At 43.8% G+C, this 18,439-nt stretch overlaps 1 protein-coding gene across 2 annotated transcripts in view; it reads left to right on the forward strand.

The window, feature by feature from the left end:
- The window catches only part of SQOR (sulfide quinone oxidoreductase), a 47,055-nt gene that overhangs the window by 15,434 nt on the left and 13,182 nt on the right, over positions 1-18,439 (forward strand). For both annotated transcript variants that reach the window (XM_043920284.1, XM_043920285.1), the window contains exons 2-4: positions 3,763-4,013; positions 7,782-7,952; positions 15,059-15,112. In XM_043920284.1, the coding sequence (XP_043776219.1) occupies positions 3,780-4,013; positions 7,782-7,952; positions 15,059-15,112 (459 nt within the window). In that variant the 5' untranslated portion in view covers positions 3,763-3,779. The remainder of the gene's footprint in view (positions 1-3,762; positions 4,014-7,781; positions 7,953-15,058; positions 15,113-18,439) is intronic.

An 18,439-nucleotide genomic window follows, 5' to 3' on the forward strand; every position in this document is an offset into this window, starting at 1 on the left:
ATTATTTAATTAGAACATGTATTTGATAAATGAAATACATTTATTTCAGTTAAATAAATGTGGCACTTGTTAAAAGAAAGTTAACTTTGCCTTATTGATTCTTTCAAAAAGAGTGTGTGTTTCACTTTGTAAGAGTGTAGAGCGAAAGCGGCTGTGTTTCCTGCATTGTTAGTTGGTAATTCTTATTTCTTAACTTCAGGTACATGTGTTTCAGGCTACCTTCTAGGGAGACTCAGAGACTTAGATTTATGCTCCTTAGTTATTTTGTTGACAGATTTTTTAAAAATTTCTTTGCTGTTGACTCCAGGGTCAAGTTTGGTCTTTTTTTTGGCTTTTTTTTTTTTTCATTCTGGTTCAGATTATGTGACTTGCTTCCTTCAATTGTCTGGTTTTTCGATTGTTTCTCCAGTCTTGGCTTAGGTCAATGTTCCCACATTCCAAAGTGGGATCTAAATTATGATTTTGCATTATTGTTCTGGCTTCTTTCTGGTCTTTGACTTTGACTTTGACTACCTTCTCTACTGATAGTGTTAGATTGTAGTTCTGGTTTTTCTGATCTGAAAGTTAGGATGACGTTATATTGTTAGAATGAGTGTGTTACTGAGATTTTCAAGTGTTTTGAAACTTGGAACATTTCCTCTAACATGTTATTTTATGTTTGTGAAATTTTTGTTTATGTTGAAATTTGACTGCAAAGGCCCGGACATTCTGCTTGATGACGATTATTAATGAAGTTGATAGAATTAGTTCAGAGGACTTTGTGTTTATTACTACAGAATCCAGAAATAAGCTATGGGGAACTGCTGAAGTAAAATAGAACTTGCCTTCTTGGCTGAATGAGGGAAGTATTTGCATAAACTTTTCCTCTTTCAAGAGGAGAACCATGGGATACTAGGCTGGAAGGGAATTAGGAGGTTGAAGGGCCTCAGATTGTGTGGCTTGAAATCAGAAACTTTGCCAGGCTTCCTTTCAGGTCATTATTTTGTAACTCCATGGAGTAAAGGTTCTGTGTCAGGGGAATTGCCTGGTGGTCCAGTGATTAAGACTTCCACTGTTCAGTCCTTGATCGGGGAACTAAGATCCCACAAGTCATGTGGCCAAAAAAAAACCAAAACAAGATGTTGTGTCAGGACCATGAAAAAGTGGTTTTCCTAAAAGTCGAGTGAGGAGATTTGCTGTCATATAGAAAGGCAGAATATGAGGACTGTCTATTCATCATAAAATATCTTCTTCCCAACCAGAGAGTAACATTCTACTTGGTGATTTCCCCCACTCCTCAATCATTAAGAAACAAAAAACAAACAGAAAACTCAAACAAAACCAAATTGAGTGATTTTTAAAATTTAAAGCTTATTAAAGAAAATGTGGGAAAAGCACATGCAAAGAAAAGGGAAAAAGTAAATTATAGCTATATCAAAACATTGCTACTATTTTAGGTGTCAATACCATGAAAAAATGGTTTCCCTGTTGTGGAAAGTATGGAAAATATCTGGATTTTTTCATTCAAGATTTTCATGTTAGCACTGTTTATTGTTGATAGACATAGTAGATATAGTGGTTTAAAGCAAACACCCTGGCACTTAAGTGTCCAGGTTCAAATCATAATCCACATGTGAGCTCTGCCTCAATTTTATCATCTGTAAAATAGTGATGATGATAGTCAGCTCACAGGTAAAATGTTTGTGTAAAGGACTTAGAACATGTTTGTTATTGTCATCAAAATAGTTTATTATTATAATATTAATGTATGCATATAGTAGAGATTTTATAAGATACAGAAGAGCAGAAGAAATCAAAATCACCCATTATTCTAAAACCCAGAGAAAACTGCCTGTGTTAAAATCTTCTTATTTTTTTTAAATGCAGTTTTCAAAAAAAAAAAATAAATAAAATGCATGTTTCTCTTACATAGTTGAACTTGTATTTCCAATTTATATTCTGATCACAACATAAGCATTTTATATGCTCTTTGTAAACATAATTTGAAAAGACTACATAGGTCTTCTTGTGTAACAGTATTTTATGTAACCTTTCCTCAAAGTTTGACATGTGGATGGTTATCTCTGTTCCCCCTACCCATTTTAAATAGAAGCAATCATAAATTAGCCTTGGTTAGAACAGTCTGGAACCTGAGCCTTCCCTTCCAGTCTAGAGCCTGCAGTTGTTTTTTCGGTAACCAGGATGAAATCAGATCCAATCCATAAGCCAGTTAACTCAGATTTGACTGTATTATGAATGAATATGTGAGATATATCTTTGTAGAATCTTGTCTTCTTAAGTATTAGAGGTTATTTCCTTAGACCTGAGTCCCAGAAATGGGAGAGCAGAGTCAAAGGATGAGAAATGTTTTTGATAAGAATCATACTGACTTAAACTTGCAGCAACCGTGAATGAGCCTGCCTCAGTTTCTATAACCCCAGGTACCCTCCCCCAGATCCGGGTTGCCTGTCAGATCTGAAATACTGAGGAAATTGTCATGGGTGCCAAAACACTGGAACAGAGTTAATCCTAATTAAAATCATCACTCTGGCTCCTCCTGCTCACTCCTCCAGGGCGCTTTCTTCTTCCTTTCATAGCCTTTCCCCATCCCAGCTTTCTCTAATTCCCTTGTGTAGCCTTCCTCTTCTCCACCGGTGGGAAGTCATATAATTATATTGTTCCCATTTAGAACTTAGTGATCTTAGAAGCTAGAAATGTTATCCCCCAGCTGGGTACTTGCTGGGTACCCCCAGCTGGGTACGTTTTATAAAGTGTTCCTGGAGCATAGGAACCCACAGGATGGTGCTAGATGATGAAATTTGGGGCTCTGTAATACACAAGGAGGGAGATATTTTGGGCTGGGCCCCTCAACTTACATGATAGATCACATCCAAGATATAAAGCCCGTTCTGAGGATGGGATGAAGTTAAGGCCAGTTTCTGAGTAGGCTTCATTTCCTCACTGTCAAAGCACCAACTGCTAGAGCAGAAACACCTTTTCTTAAAGGTAAAGTACATCTCTTGGAAAACCTATCAAGGGGAGATTATTTACTAAATTGGATATAATAAAAGACTTGTCAGCAGGATATGCAGATTCTTTACATAAAATATAGCTTTATGATGCTAGGGAAGGACTCCTTTTATGGCTTTTTAATCATCTGGTTGAAATTGCCAAAGGTGTGGAGGGCCTTTGCTCATGTGTCTGTAGCCAGTGATCTGATTAAATTGCATGTCCCTGGGACAGCAGATCCAGGTACTTCAGAGTGGGACCGAGGCTCTGATTTCTGTGACCTGAACCCTGAGCTGTAGAAGGTGGGTTTCTTGCGGAACTCTCTGTTTTAAGAAAGGTCTCAGGTGGCAAGGAATTGTAGACTCATACATCTCTGATGGACCGAAAAGCCAAAGAAAGAGCTGAAGAATGTGCCAGAGAGGAGAAGAGGGTGACAGTGGGTTATGCTAGATGATGCCCTCGCTTTAGGGATGGACAAGGATGGGGACAGGCACGTTATGAGAGAGAACTTAAAAGGTGAGGTTTACCTGGTTCACACAAAGCCTGCGATGTCCCAAAGGAAGAAGGAGAGGGAGAAATGGAAAGCTTAGCCAGTTGTTAGCCATCAGTGGAGCATTCCCAAGAAGCTCTTGATCATGGCCAGGTGGGAGGGTGGTCTTGAAATAGGCCAGCTGGAACCGGCCAGATGCCAGTCTCCCCTTCTTCCCTAAAAGAAAATGCTTTGGTCCCATAGTGGCTCTTTCCTTATTTGGAGTCTTATCTGTTCCTTTGTAGCCTGATCCGGCCTGAAGATGACCTCCCTGGCCTCTGTGGTGTCTAGCTCCCGTGCCCGGCTCTTCGCCTGCTTCCTCAGGCTGGGCTCTCAGCAGGCCAGCCCCCTGCAGCTGCACACGGGGGCCAGCCTCGCAGCCAAGAGCCACTATGAGGTGCTGGTGCTGGGTGGGGGCAGTGGTGGGATCACCATGGCCGCCCGCATGAAGAGGAAAGTGGGCGCAGAGAACGTGGCCATCGTTGAGCCCAGCGAGGTAAGTCTTCCCCTTATGAGTGTGTGTTGTGTGTGTTGTGCACATGCACGTGTGGGTTAGGGGCTGAGGTGGGGATGACTGTCATGCCCTGGGCCTCCATGTCCCCAGGTTCATGCTTCTCTTTCTGGGCATAAAAAGCTGGTCTTCCAAAAGGATTGGGAGGAGGTGGGGGGAGGGAGAGAGCAAGGACAAATCTCTTGGCTTCTTATGATCTCCTCTGTGTTAGTTTCTTAGAAGTACCATAACAAATGACCATAAACCGCATGGCTTAAAACAGATAATTTATCCTCTCACAGTTCTGGAGGCTGAAAGTGCAAAACCAAGGTGTTAGCAGGGCCATGGTTCCCCTAAGGCTGTTCTGGGCAAGGGGAGGCTGTCCCACGCCTCTCTCCTAGCTTCTGTGGTTGTGGACAGCCCTTGGTGTTCCTTGGCTGGTTGTGCATCACTCCAATCCCTGCCTCTGTCTTCACAAGGCCTTCTCTGTGTGTGCCACTAGTGTCGGCACAAGACCTTTCTACAAGGACACCAGTCATTGGATTAGATTTTAGAGACAATCCAATGGATAAACATTAGAGAGTTGAGGACACTCTAATCCAGTATGCGTGTGTGCTAAGTCATTTCAGTCGTGTCTGACTCTTTGTGACCCTATGGACTGTAGCCTACCAGGCTCCTCTGTCCATGGGTCTTGCCAGGCAAGAATACTGGAGTGGGTTGCTGTGCTGTCCTCCAGGGGATCTTCTGGATCCAGGGATTGAACCTGTATCTCTTACATCTCCTGGCAGGCAGGTTCTTTACCACTAGGGCCACCTGGGCATGCCCTAATCCAGTATGACCTCATCTTAAATTGATTACATCTGTAAAGACCCTATTTCCAAATAAGGTCATGATCACAGGTCTCAGGGTTTGGACGTCAGCATATATTTTGAAGAGAGACAGTTCAACTCACATTACCCTCCACCTTCAATCTCGTGTCTAGAGGAAAATCAGTGGTCATTGCACTTTCCTTTCCCTGTTCCAGTCTGGAGAAAAGATGAAGAGTTGATGGGTGAGGAGGCCTCTGAAAAGGTGTCAGTAAGTTTGAGAAATTTAAATGCAAGGGATTATAAACAGATTATGAAACAGAAAAAGATAGCAGACACCAAAAGGGAAGTTGGGAAGTGTTTATAAGGCACTATTTCATGAAAAACATTTTAAGGTTGTCCAGAGCTTCAGAAGAATAGTCAAGATTTTTGACAGTTTGCCTAATATTTCCTAAGGAACCAGACATGCACCAGTGGGGAGTTGTATCTTTGGGAGGAAAAATCAAAATGGGCCTGATGCCTATTTAGTGGAGAGGGTAGGGCAAGAAAGGCACACTTCTTTTCAGCAAGTCTTCCCTGAACCAAATGAGGCTGCCCAGGGCTTTGCTATATTCTCTGATTGGTATGCTGTGATCTGCGGGGAGATGGTAGGGTGCTGTCTGTCAATTTCCCCCTTTTTTAAATAGAAGAGCTAAGTTTAAGTTTAGCTCTCCCCACCTTTTAAAAAAACTATTTAAAAAATTTTATTTATTTGTTTTTGGCTGAGCTGGGTCTTTGTTGCTGCACACTGGCTTTCTCTAGTTGCAGTGAGTGGGGCTACTCTCTAGTTGCACTGCAAGGGCTTCTCACTGCCGTGACTTCTCTTATTGCAGAGCACAGGCTCTAGGGAGCTCAGGCTTCAGTAGTTGTGGCACGTGGACTCAATAGTTATGGCTCATAGGCTTAGTTGCTCCGAGGCATGTGGGATCTTCCTGGATTAGGGATCCAACCTGTGTATCCTATATTGGCAGGTGGATTCTTTACCACTGAGCCACCAGGGAAGCCCCAATTTCCTTTTTAAAGTGACTTTAATTCAGGGACAACATTTTAAATGACAGTGGTCTGAGAGCTGTATTAGCTGGCCTCTGGTGGATTGTAGTTATCCCACAGAGGGTCTCCCGTGGGGCTACTCTTTGTAATGCAACAGGCTCCTCTGAGGAACTAGACACAATTCAGGAGGCCGGGATGGAGTCTGCCCTGCTCCATGAGGACAGGCATAACAGGGCTTCTCGGAGGAGCTGCCAGTGGCTCAGGTGTTTGCTACTTTCCTTCCTGTGTCTGGTTTAGGGATTGCTGGAGCGCATGCTTGTTGGCACTCTAAAAAAATGATCCGAGCTTGTATTTTCATTCCCTTTTCTGTTCAAGATGGACTTGACATCATTGAGCTCTCATAGCTGGTGACTTCTGCCCCCGTTTGATCCCATGCATTATGGCTGTAGGGAGACTGCAAAGTTGTTCCTATGTCCTCTTCACTGTCTGGGGCTGTTGGCAATTCTGTCTGGCCACTTTGAGGCATTTTGATAATGTTGAGATCTCTTGGTCCTCCAGTCTACTCCATGGATACATGGGAATTATCAGAGGCCATTAAACCAATCTGCCCTTTGACCCTGAGTGTAGGACTTCCACAACTAACTGAGATCAAGAGTGGACCATCTAAAGCAAGAGAACTCCAGAAAATACTGAAAGTTTGGGTATCAGGGGGTAGGATCTGATGCCTCCTGGCTTTGGGTGTAAAAACCTCTGAGAAAGGAGAAGAGGACCTCTGAGGGCTGACTGGGGATATCTGCTGTCCTCCCCAGGGGCTTGGGAAACACAGGGGGAAGTTAATGAAGTTCTGAGCATCCCCAAAGTGGCAGAAAACTTTTCAGACTCACCTCACAAACTTCTGAGTAACCATATTTAGCCTTCTGGATTTAATTTTTCTTTATATCTGTATACATGAAATGGACTGATAATATGTGTGTGTATGTGCTATGTGCTAAGTCACTTCAGTTGAGTCTGACCCTGTGTGACCCCATGGACTGAAGCCTGCCATGCTCCTCTGTCCATGGGATTCTCCAGGCAAGAATACTGGAGTGGGTTGCCACGCCCTCCTCCAGGCGATCGTCCCAACCCAGGGATCGAACCCTTATGTCTCCTGCACTGGCAGGCAGGTGCTTTACCACTAGTGCCGCCTGGGAAGCCCGTGTATGTATGTATGCTTGTTTATATAGCATGTGGGCTTTCCAGGTGGCTCAGCGGTAAAGAATACACCTGCCAATGCAGAAGACGCAGCTTTGATCCCTGGGTTGGGAAGATCCAGTGAAGAAGGAAATGGCAACCCATTCCAGTATTCTTGCCTGAAGAATTCCATGGATAGAGGAGCCTGGCGGGCTACAGTCCATGGGGTTGCAAAAGATTTGGATGTGACTTAGTGACTAACACAACAACAAATATAGCATGTACATGTTAAACACCAGATCTACTTTGTGTAGACGTTCAGTCGTGTCCGACTCTTTGTGACACCATGGTCTGTCCATGGAATTCTCTAGGTAAGAATACTGGAGTGGGTTGCCTTTCCCTTCTTCAGGGGATCTTCCTGACCCAGGGATCTAATCTGTCTGCATTGCAGACAGATTCTTTACTATCTGAGCTACCTTACCTACAAAAGAATTCAGCCAAGATCAGCAAAGAAAGTCATAAACTATCTTTAGTGACCACTGTGTTATCTATTGCTTAAAGTGGATTTAAGGTAACTGCCCTTCAGAATTTAACATAGTAGGAAATAGCAGTGGAGTTGGTGGGGGAAGACTAACCTTTTGGAGACTTCTCTGTGATGCTTCAAGGGTCGGGAGGGAGGAATTGGGAGAGTCTAGCTCATGTATCTTTAGCTATGACTCTTTTGATCAGCCTCACATTGTAATGAATCTCCAAATACTTTGTTTTTTAGACACATTTCTACCAGCCCATCTGGACCCTGGTGGGTGCTGGTGCCAAACCATTATCCTCATCTGGCCGTCCCACAGCAAATGTGATTCCATCTGGTGTGGAGTGGATCAAAGCTAGGGTGGTTGATCTGGATCCAGACAAGAACTGCATCCACACAGATGATGACAAGAAGGTAACCACTGGGGTCCTTTGGCTTTTGTTCACCTGAGGGTTTATACTGAATGCACATTGTATCAGAATGGACAGCTTCGTGGTGAGAGGGTGGGGTATCTCTGTGTGTGTGTGTGTGTGTGCATGTGTGTGTGCTGAATACTGTGTGAGATGAGACAGGTGTGGGAAAAGGAGGACGGGATAGATGGAAGGACTGAGTGATGCTGAATTAATAAATGAACAATGAAGACAAGCATTTGTTGAAAACCACTGTTTGCCCTGTTGCTTACTACAGTATCATGTACCTGAATTCTTATTGAACAGACACTACTGCTCTGTGTTAAAATACCAGGTACCTCCCTCCTTTTTCCTTTGAAGCAGTGGGCCTCTCCACTTGACAGATGGCCCTGCAGAGGAAGGGGACGTTGGAAAGTATCCATCTCTCACCCTAGTGGGTGCTCTGCCGTGTGACTGTGGTTGGTGTTAGGGCTAAGAATTGCTGCTGCTGCAGCTTGAAGGTCACAATTGCTCAGCACCATAGACATCTCCTCCCACCCCCACCACACTTGGATCCCAACTTTTCAGCAGCTGCAGCCCCTGGGTTTGACTGAGGGGATGAGGGCAGGATGGTGAGAAGACAGGCTCAGAAGCCATCCTGTCCCCTCATCTGCTGCTGAGCCTGGGACAGCTGCCATGCTGTCCCAGGGTCTGGTGGCTCTTGGGCCTTAAGGGTGTTACTGGCCTTATACCCTGACCCATATCCCTCCAAACTGGGCACGCCAGCATTTTCACAGAACTGTAGAATCAGAGTTGGTGGAAATCTTTCAGCTCTAACCTCTTGCTCTAAGCAGGGACCATTGGCTGCAGGCATTCTCAACCTTTCCTTAGGTCATGGATCTTTCTAAGCAGGACCTTAGCCTGCTCTACAGAATGCATATATGTGCCTAATTTTGCATTTAATTTCAAGGAGTACAGAGATTTTTTTGTATCCTTTCCCTGAACCCTGATCAAGATTACCTGCCTAGTTTCTGCTCTTCCTTCCTTCCTCCCTCAGTATTTATATTAAGCATTATTATAACCTGTGTATACAGTTTTAAGGATATACGAGTGAACCAAAAAGGACAAATATCTTTATTGTTCAGGATTTTATATTCTAGTGGAGGAGGACATACAATAAACAATAAACATAATAAGTAAGTTATATAGTGTGTTAGAAGGTGATGTCAGTTCAGTCAGTTCAGTAGCTCAGTCGTGTCCGACTCTTTGTGACCCCATGAACCGCAGCACGCCAGGCCTCCCTGTCCATCACCAACTCCTGGAGCCTGCTCAAACTCATGCCCATCGAGTCGGTGGTGCCATCCAGCCATCTCATCGTCTGTCATCCTCTTCTCCTCCTGCCCCCAATCCCTCCCAGCATCAGGGTCTTTTCCAATGAGTCAACTCTTTGCATGAGGTGGCCAAAGTATTGGAGTTTCAGCTTCAGCATCAGTCCTTCCAATGAACACCCAGGACTTATCTCCTTTAGGATGGACTGGTTGGATCTCCTTGCTGTCCAAGGGACTCTCAAGAGTCTTCTTCAACACCATAGTTCAAAAGCATCAATTTTTCGGCGCTCAGCTTTCTTCACAGTACAACTCTCACATCCATACGTGACCACTGGAAAAACCATAGCCTTGACTAGACGGACCTTTGTTGGCAAAGTAATGTCTCTGCTTTTTAATATGCTATCTAGGTTGGTCTTAACTTTCCTTCCAAGGAGTAAGCGTCTTTTAATTTCATGGCTGCAGTTACCATCTGCAGTGATTTTGGAGCCCCCAAAAATAAAGTCTGACACTGTTTCCACTGTCTCCCCATCTATTTCCCATGAGGTAATGGGACCAGATGCCATGATCTTAGTTTTCTGAATGTTAAGCTTTAAGCCAACTTTTTCACTCTCCTCTTTCACTTTCATCAAGAGGCTTTTTAGTTCCTCTTCACTCTCTGCCATAAGGGTGGTGTCATCTGCATATCTGAGGTTATTGATATTTCTCCCGGCAATCTTGATTCCAGCTTGTGCTTCTTCCAGCCCAGCGTTTCTCATGATGTACTCTGCATATAAGTTAAATAAACAGGGTGACAATATACAGCCTTGATGTACTCCTTTTCCTATTTGGAACCAGTGTGTTGTTCCATGTCCAGTTCTAACTGTTGCTTCCTGACCTGCATACAGGTTTCTCAAGAGGCAGGTTAGGTGGTCTGGTATTCCCATCTCTTTCAGAATTTTCTACAGTTTATTGTGATCCGCACAGTTGAAGGCTTTGGCATAGTCAATAAAGCAGAAATAGATGTTTTTCTGGAACTCTCTTGCTTTTTCGATGATCCAGCGGATATTGGCAATTTGATCTCTGGTTCCTCTGCCTTTTCTAAAACCAGCTTGAACATCTGGAAGTTCTCGGTTCACGTATTGCTGAAGCCTGGCTTGGAGAATTTTGATGAATGTTAATTAAAAAATAGAGCCGAGTTACTTGGACTTGGGCACAGGGGTTAGGGGCTTGAATTTAAAGTGGGTTAGTATTTACATGTTGCACTTCTCTGAAAGTTAGCGCTCTTCATTTTTTTTAGGCAAACAGGTAATATGAAAGTTCTTCCTTTAATGAGTCAGAACCCACCTTCCTGTAATCTCTTTTCTGTTTTGTCTTTGGCCTCTAAGGTGTTAGTGGCCATAATACTTTTCTTGTTCCTTATTCTTCCTGTAGTGTGGGAGAGAAGGTCTTCTCTCTTTTCAGTGGAGAAATCGTCCAGCTATTTGAATCTGTCGTCTTCTCCTCCTGTCCCCACTTCCTCAGATCTCATGGGCTCCAATCCCCTCCCTACCCTCTTTAGCCTGCACTGGACATCATCTGGCTTGTTAGTACCCCGTGATCCATGGCCCCAGTAGGTGTCTGGGAGAGTAACCAATGCTACAGAACAGCCCAGAATAGTGTGGGACCGACCATTCTCTCCCACAACTGGCTAGAGTCCAAGCTAGCATTTGCCAATGACAGTTCTCACAGTGCTGATTCATGCTGGACTAGATGTCCGTTCAAACCATGGGTCTTTTTTTCACATGATCTACTGTCGAGTCAGGCATCCCCCATCCTAAAATATATACATATTTATATATATATATGTTTACACAAATAAATATACATTTATTTACATTAAATTTAAAAATTTATATCTTCTTTATATATTGTTTTTCCCATGTTGATAAACTTCCTTATTTTCCCCAATATCTCCAGGAGAACAGACTGAATTAAACACAAGATTGTTCTCAGTTCACCGTATTGAGCTTTGGGGCTTCTTTTTCTCACCAGTCTGCTTCCAGTTAAGGGACCAGCAGACCTGTATCTTTGAAGACACGTCACCCCTTCGGTACAGCAGTGCCTGCCTCCTAGTCAGACCCTCTGCACTGCAGGAGTAGCTCAGTACCTTTCTGATTGGCTTTGTGTGTGTCTTAAGGAACATAAACTTGTCTCACCTCTTGAGAATGAGAGGTACTGGGAGGCACCCTCACTTCTGAAACCTGCTTAGACTCTAAGGTCTAGACCCTTGGGAGAATTGTAGTGCCTTGTTAGGGCTAAGGAATAAGGTGGTATATAAACTGGTGAGACTTTTGTCCAGGATTTTTTAAGCAAAAGTATTCCATAGCCAGGGCTTCCCTTGTGGCTCAGCTGGTAAAGAATCTGCCTGCAATGCGGGAGATCTGGGTTCAGTCCCTGGGTTGGGAAAATCCCCTGGAGAAGGGAAAGACTACCCACTCCAGTATTCTGGCCTAGAGAATTTCATGGACTGTATAGTCCATGGGGTTGCAGAGAGTCAGGCATGACTGAGCAGCTTTCACTTTTCATTTTCTATTCCATAGCCAAGTATCAGAAATCTGCATATCATGTCTCATCTTGCTTTTGGTTCATCCTCCCAGCTTGCCTGGATCTTTTACATTTGTGATTCTGTCATCCAGTTAGCAGTTTTTCCTTGCCTTTATCCATGATGGGTTCATTTAAGTTCAAGGTTTTAATTCAAGGTTTTAATTCAAGGACAGGTTAAACCTGTCCCTAGAGAACTTTCTTCCTAGCATACATGAATCAATCAGTATTCTTTTGAAAATATTAAACAATTTACATAATCGTTTCCATCATTTGTTTACACTTCCCTGTCCTGTCCACAATGTGAGGGCATTGCTGAAGTCCAGACTCACTGTGTCTGTGACTCTTCCCTGACCGAGGGATCTGTCTGTTTGGAGTGTGTTCCATAGGCCCAGTGTGTAGATGGATCCTTGCTCCTTCTCCAGACTTAACCTGGTTCTATTCCTTGTTCCTGCTCCAGCATGCTGGCCTCTCCTTTCCTCAGACACCTCAGCCGCCTCTTCCCTGGTACCTGTGCACAGGCTGCTTCCACCTCTTCCCCTCGCGAACTCCTAGCTTATCTTTATCTGAGACATGGCCTCCCTGACCTACCGGAGTAGTCAGGTTTCCCCCTAGACTTGCCATCCCAGCACGCTGTGGTTTAGTAATTGTCTGTGTGGCTCTCTGTTCACGTCTGTCTTGCCCACTAGACTGAATTCCTGGAGGAGTAGGAACTGGGTCTTTCTTGTTTGGTGTTGTATCTCCAGGACTTAGCATAATATCTGTCACATAGAAGGTTTTCAGTCAATCTTTGTGATCAAGTTGTGCCTCAATTTCTTCATCTGTAAAATGGTACTAATAACTGACTTCACTGGGTTGTTGTGAGGATTAAATGAATTAAAACATGTAAAATATTCAGGACAGTGCCTTGAACAAAGTGAATGCTTAAGAAATGTTGCTGTTATTACTTTTTAAAGAATACATGAGGGACTTCCCTGATGGTCCAGTGGTTAAGACTCTATGCATCCACTGTAGGGGGTGTGGGTTTGATCTTTAATCAGGAAACTAAGATCTCACATGCTGTGTGGTGCAACCAAAAAGTAAAAAAAAAAAAAAAAAAAAAAAAAGGAAGGGAAAAAGAGTATATGGGAAAAAGAAGGAAAAGGAAATATTTATTGAGTAGCCACTCTGCTGAGAGTTCTTGACTGCCGACTGATGGGAAGCAGGTTTGCAGTGTGCAAACACTTGCTGATGCCCTTCTTTTTCCAAATTATTATGAGACATCTTTTTATTAGATGAGCCTGGAATTTTGAAATGGATAAACATCTTGTTTACTAAATTGTTAGTCATAATTTACCTCTCCCACCCTCCCCCCATATAAAATTACAAAATACTTGTCCATATTTAGCCTTTTGGCAAGGTCTGCACTGTTCTCTGAAACTGTTCAGAAGTTTTGTCTACAAGTTTTTGTAATTCCTTAGAGTTTAGATCATCTGCCCTGGAAGCTTGAACTCATTCAAAAGACATGAAGTGTACTTGTGTTCTTTGCTACTTTAGGATTTATTCTCCCTTATTTTTTTCATAGTCTTAAGCTTGTATATTATTAGTCCATAAAAACATTCAATATTATGCTCTAATAGAACCATCAAGGCATGCACAAACCAAAGGCTTTTCTTTACAGTGCTCATATGTCTTATATGTGGGTCGGGACCCCCAGATCCTATGCCATCTTTGATCTTACATCCTGAAGAGTCACTCAGCCATTTAACGATCCTGGTACACTTTCCTATAGAATAAGGAGTTTAAGGGCACTCAGTCTCTATGGGTAGGCAAATCATACAGTTGAAGGTGTATCTATTTATCTGTCTACTTTGACAGATTGTATTTTTCACAAGCAGCCGAAATCAACCATCTACCTATCCATTCATCCAACAAATGTTGCAGATGTCCTCAGTTTAGTGTCTTGTGTTAGATTCTAGGACTATAAGGAATAAGACATAACCTTTATCCTCTAGGAGTGTTCAGTGTAGTGAGGAGGACATTGCTGCTGAATAACACAAGTGCTAAAAAGCATTAAGTCCACTGTGCTGAGGGAGCTGCTGGGAGGGACCAGCAGGGAGGGGACTGAGTCATAGGCAGGTCTCACGGTGGAGGTGACCTTGGAGCCGAGTCTCCTAGGTCAGGACCTCTTCAGCGACTTGCTCCCCTTGGCTCCCCAGCCCAAGTCAAGCTCTTTCAGGTCTCGGAGGCCCCTCTCTTCCACTGTGATCTGCCCAGCTGGCTGCTCTGCTTCTCTATTTGTGTTTTTCACAAGCACCTGAAACCAACCATCCACCTCTCCACCTATCCAGCCTTCTCTCCAAGGCTGAGGCAGTCACCACCTGTGGCCAGGCTGGGCCCCCACGTTCACTGCTGTCGTTCTCCAGTTTTGTAGGCAAGTCTCTTTACTTTATATCCTTTTTGCTTACGCTCTTGTACTTCAGCTTGTCTTCCTCCTGATCCTGAACCCACATTTCCATCGTAATAAGTATGGATACTTTTGCCCTCAGCATGGATGAGCACAATGCCCATATTTAAATAGAGGAGTTTTAAATTCCGAACAGCTTGTTCAGTAGGATCAGGTAGGTTCTATCACATCTTTTTCAGTGTCCCTCAAAAGAGCAGTTTCTCAGTTACGCTGTTGATCCAGTCTCTACGACAGGACAGATTAGCCTGAGATTCACACATTACCCCGTAGGTGGGATTTACAGGTTAACTTTTAAAGAAAGTTGATTGTTTTAAGATTAGAAAGTCATCCTCCCAGCCTTCAACATGAAACAGTCAGTTCAGTCGCTCAGTCATGTCTGACTCTTTGTGACCCCATGGACTGTAGCACTCCAGGCTTCCCTGTCCATCACCAACTCCCAGAGCTTGGTCAAACTCATGTCCATTGAGTCAGTGATAGCATGAAACAGTGTTAACCCAAATAACTGTGGTCCCTTTTCTGTTGTGCTCCACTGTGTAAAAGCGCAGGCATCTCAAGCTCCCAGAAGCCAGGCCTGTTGTATATTTGTGAAGCAGTGACATGGGAGGCAGCAGAGAGGTGGGCATGATGGCACCCTGGAGTGCTCATCCCTGCCTGCTGGCCTGCCCACCAGCTGCAGCCCCACGTCGTCGTGTTACAAGATGGGGACACAGTGGGGCTACTCATGTCTGGGGTCTGAGTCAGTTCTGGGGCTGCCACTTTTTGGGTCTTGGTCTAAAATGTCATTTTTTTGTGTTTCAGATCTCCTACAAGTATCTTATCATTGCTCTTGGAATCCAGCTGGACTATGAGAAGGTACCTAAAAAAATTTTTTTTTTAAATTTATTTTTGGCTCTCCTGGGTCTTTGTTGCTTTTGCACAGGCTTTCTCTAGTTGTGGCAAGCAGAGGCTACTCTCTCATTGCAGTGGCTTCTCTTATTGTGGAACATGGGTTCTAGGGTGCATAGGTTTCAGTAGTTGTAGATCACAGACTCTAGAGCACAGGCTCAATAGTTGTGGTGCATGGGCATAGTTGCTCTGTGGCATGTGGAATCTTCCCGAACCAGGGATCGAACCATGTCTCCTGCGTTGGCAGGTGGATTCCCTTCTACTGCGCCACCAGGGAAGTCTGAGAAGGTACTGTTTTAAGCTACTTCTATTACTATGTCATGGGCTTCCCAGGTGGCTCAGTGGTAAAGAATCCACTGCCAATGCAGAAGATGCATGAGATATGGGTTTGATTCCTGGGTTGGGAAGATCCCCTGGAGTAGGAAATGGCAACCAGCTCCAGTATTCTTGCCCAGAAAATGATATGGACAGAGGAAACTGGTGGGCTACAGTCCATGGGGGTCACAAAGAGTCAGACACAACTGAGCATGCATACATAAGTATGTTATACTGGCCTACTTATGCTATGATCAAAACTGTATTTAGTTGTTTTATACTCATTTTGCCAAGAAAGAGTATTAAGAAATCCTCTTTCAGTTTTCTCAGCAGCCTTTTTATGGTTTTAAGAAAGTCTTCTCTAAGATTCTGTCAGTGATCATCGTTTGTTCTAGCTTCAGGCTCTAATCAGAGCTCAGCATGTCCAGGGCCTGATGGTAATTCTTACAAAACAGCAGCCTTTCCCACACTTACAAGAAAACTACCTTTCTCTGTAGGACCGAGTTGGTTGTATTTCCTTTGAAAGTAAGATTTAGATTGTGAATTCTTAAGCAGACTTTAAGGGTAGAATACCAGCAGTTAGCTTATCAGGCACTGAAGGGATGTCTAAGTTTTGTTGTATAGAGACTGGGTTTTTGGTATAAAGTGACTGACACAATATAAATGCTGCCCCAGCAGTTCCTTAGACCTCCCTTTTCAGAGAGCTAGGGAGCCAGATGCCCTCTGAAAATTTGTGAGATTCAAATTTATTTTCCTAAAGCATAATGGAGTGAGTTAGTAATTATGATTTCCAGAAGCTTCTTGGGGAATATGAATAAGTAGTTGAAGCACATAAGGCATTTGATAACCAGGTCACAAATTTCAGGAAAGTGGTTTAGGCGAGGGCCTCATCTGAGTTGCATCCGCTGGGTGTTTGATGTGTGTAGCTGGGTTAAAAACCAGAATAGTGACATGCCCAATGTAGGAGGTAGAAGAAATGACCTGGGACCTGTTCTGTGAAGGTTTAAACAAGCCATGGATTAGTGTGGAGGTAGCGATGAGTTTGGTGCCATGGGTCATGAGTCTCATATAACTAATAAGCCATGGAGGACTCTATCGAGAAAGGTGCCAGTGGTAGTTTCTGGGAAATCCATGCATCTTCAAAAGGCCCACAAGAGTTGACTTAACAAAGGTAGCCTATCTCTATGGTCATGTCACCCTGATGGCTTAAGGCCGTGTGAGGAGAATTGTCTGAAGACACCAGTGCTGAGAGTGCTTGCACCCTCTTGTAGTAAACAAGAAACAATAATATTTAAAAGTAGCTGTTACTATGGAGTCTCTACCATGTGCCAGGGACCATGCTAAGAATCTAATACTGATTCTTCATGACTGCTTGAGAGGTAGATATTTTTGTCTCCTCTTGATAGATGAGAAAACCAAGGCTAAGAGGATGTGAGTAATGTTTCCAGGGCTACTGTGTTACTTAGCAATCTTGGAGATACTAGAAAACTACCCAGGTTAGTGTAAACAAAGGAGAGATGGCTTTGATGAGGATGCCAAAGTGTGTGGATCTCGGGGGTGGGATGTCACTGGGCCTCTAGAAGGACTGATCTCTGATCTGGGCTTTGATGAGGATGCCAAAGTGTGTGGATCTTGGGGGTGGGATGTCATTGGGCCTCTAGAAGGACTGATCTCTGATCTGGGCTTTGATGAATGTGAGCAGCTTCTCTCTGCCCAGCTGCCTCTGGCTCTTCGCCCACCAGCTCCTGGTGAATCTCTGCAGTGCCATGTCCTGCTCTCTGGTCTTTTCAGTGTGGTAGGATGGTCCACAGCTCCCCACGGAGTGGGGGTCAGATTCTCATCTCTTTCTCAGACTTTCCTGCTCCTTCTGCTTCCGGGTTCCCAGGGAAGCACCGTGGATTCAGTGGTGTCATAAACTGCCCTTTAGGCACAACTCTCCTTAAAAAGAACTTGGTTACTACGTTATGGCACCGTTTTCCTTGATAACAGTTTCTTCAGACTAGAGAAATATGATGAAGGCACATTGGCTATTTATTTATCTCCTGGATCCTGAGTTTTGCTTTGGGAACTGGAAAGCATGGAGGTCATGTGGTAAGGGCAGCAGGCAGTGGGCAGGGGCCTCAGTATCTAGTTGTGTAAGAGTCTAGGTGGGTCTCTCAACCTTGCTCTTTAGTTTCCTCATCTTTGTCTGTGGGTCAGTAATATTCCACCCCCTCCCTCAGAGGGAGTGTAGTGAGTAGAGTGAATATTAACATAGATGTAGGATGGCAGAAACATTAAAATGCAGGGTGATTTTATAATAGTAAATGATTTTATAATAGTAAGTCTCAACTGTTGTTGAGACTGCTAATATTACAGCTACTTAAACTGTAGCAGAAGATATGGTTAACAATCAGAGGAATGCTCACTCTTAACATGCGATGGAGGAGACCGAGGACTCTGTTTCCTTGAGACTTGAGGAATAGGTGTTGGGCGATTCCATGAGTCACGAGTGGGTGCCCTTCAGCCTGGAGAGGTTTTGAAGGACCGCTCATCTTGAGACTGTTTTTGATGGTTCTCTGATCATCCTTGAGTCTCTTAACTCACTCATTTCCATCTCCATTGTGTTATATGAGCCTTCTAACATTTAAGAGAAGGACCCAGTTAATCTTCCTGACAGGGATATATGGACGTTTACAGAGCATTGTACCATACACGTGTCATCTTTCTAGTCATCTTATAACATGGTTTCTTTACTCCTGCCAGCAATCCTACAGAGCAGTTACTTTTATCTGCATTTCACAGATGATGAACATAAGCGTTTCAGTGAGCATCAGAATTACTTGGAGGGCCTGTTAAAACAGATTTCTGGGCTTGCCTCTGAGTTTCTGATCCAGTGAGCTTGAGCTAGGGTCTGGTAATCTGCATTTATAACATGTTCTCAGGTGGTGCTGTTCTGGGGACCACACTTGAGACCCACTAGCTGATTTATTGGGCCGT

The sequence above is a fragment of the Cervus elaphus genome, chromosome 12 (assembly GCF_910594005.1).
Source record: "Cervus elaphus chromosome 12, mCerEla1.1, whole genome shotgun sequence".
Classification (NCBI taxonomy): Eukaryota; Metazoa; Chordata; class Mammalia; order Artiodactyla; family Cervidae; genus Cervus; species Cervus elaphus.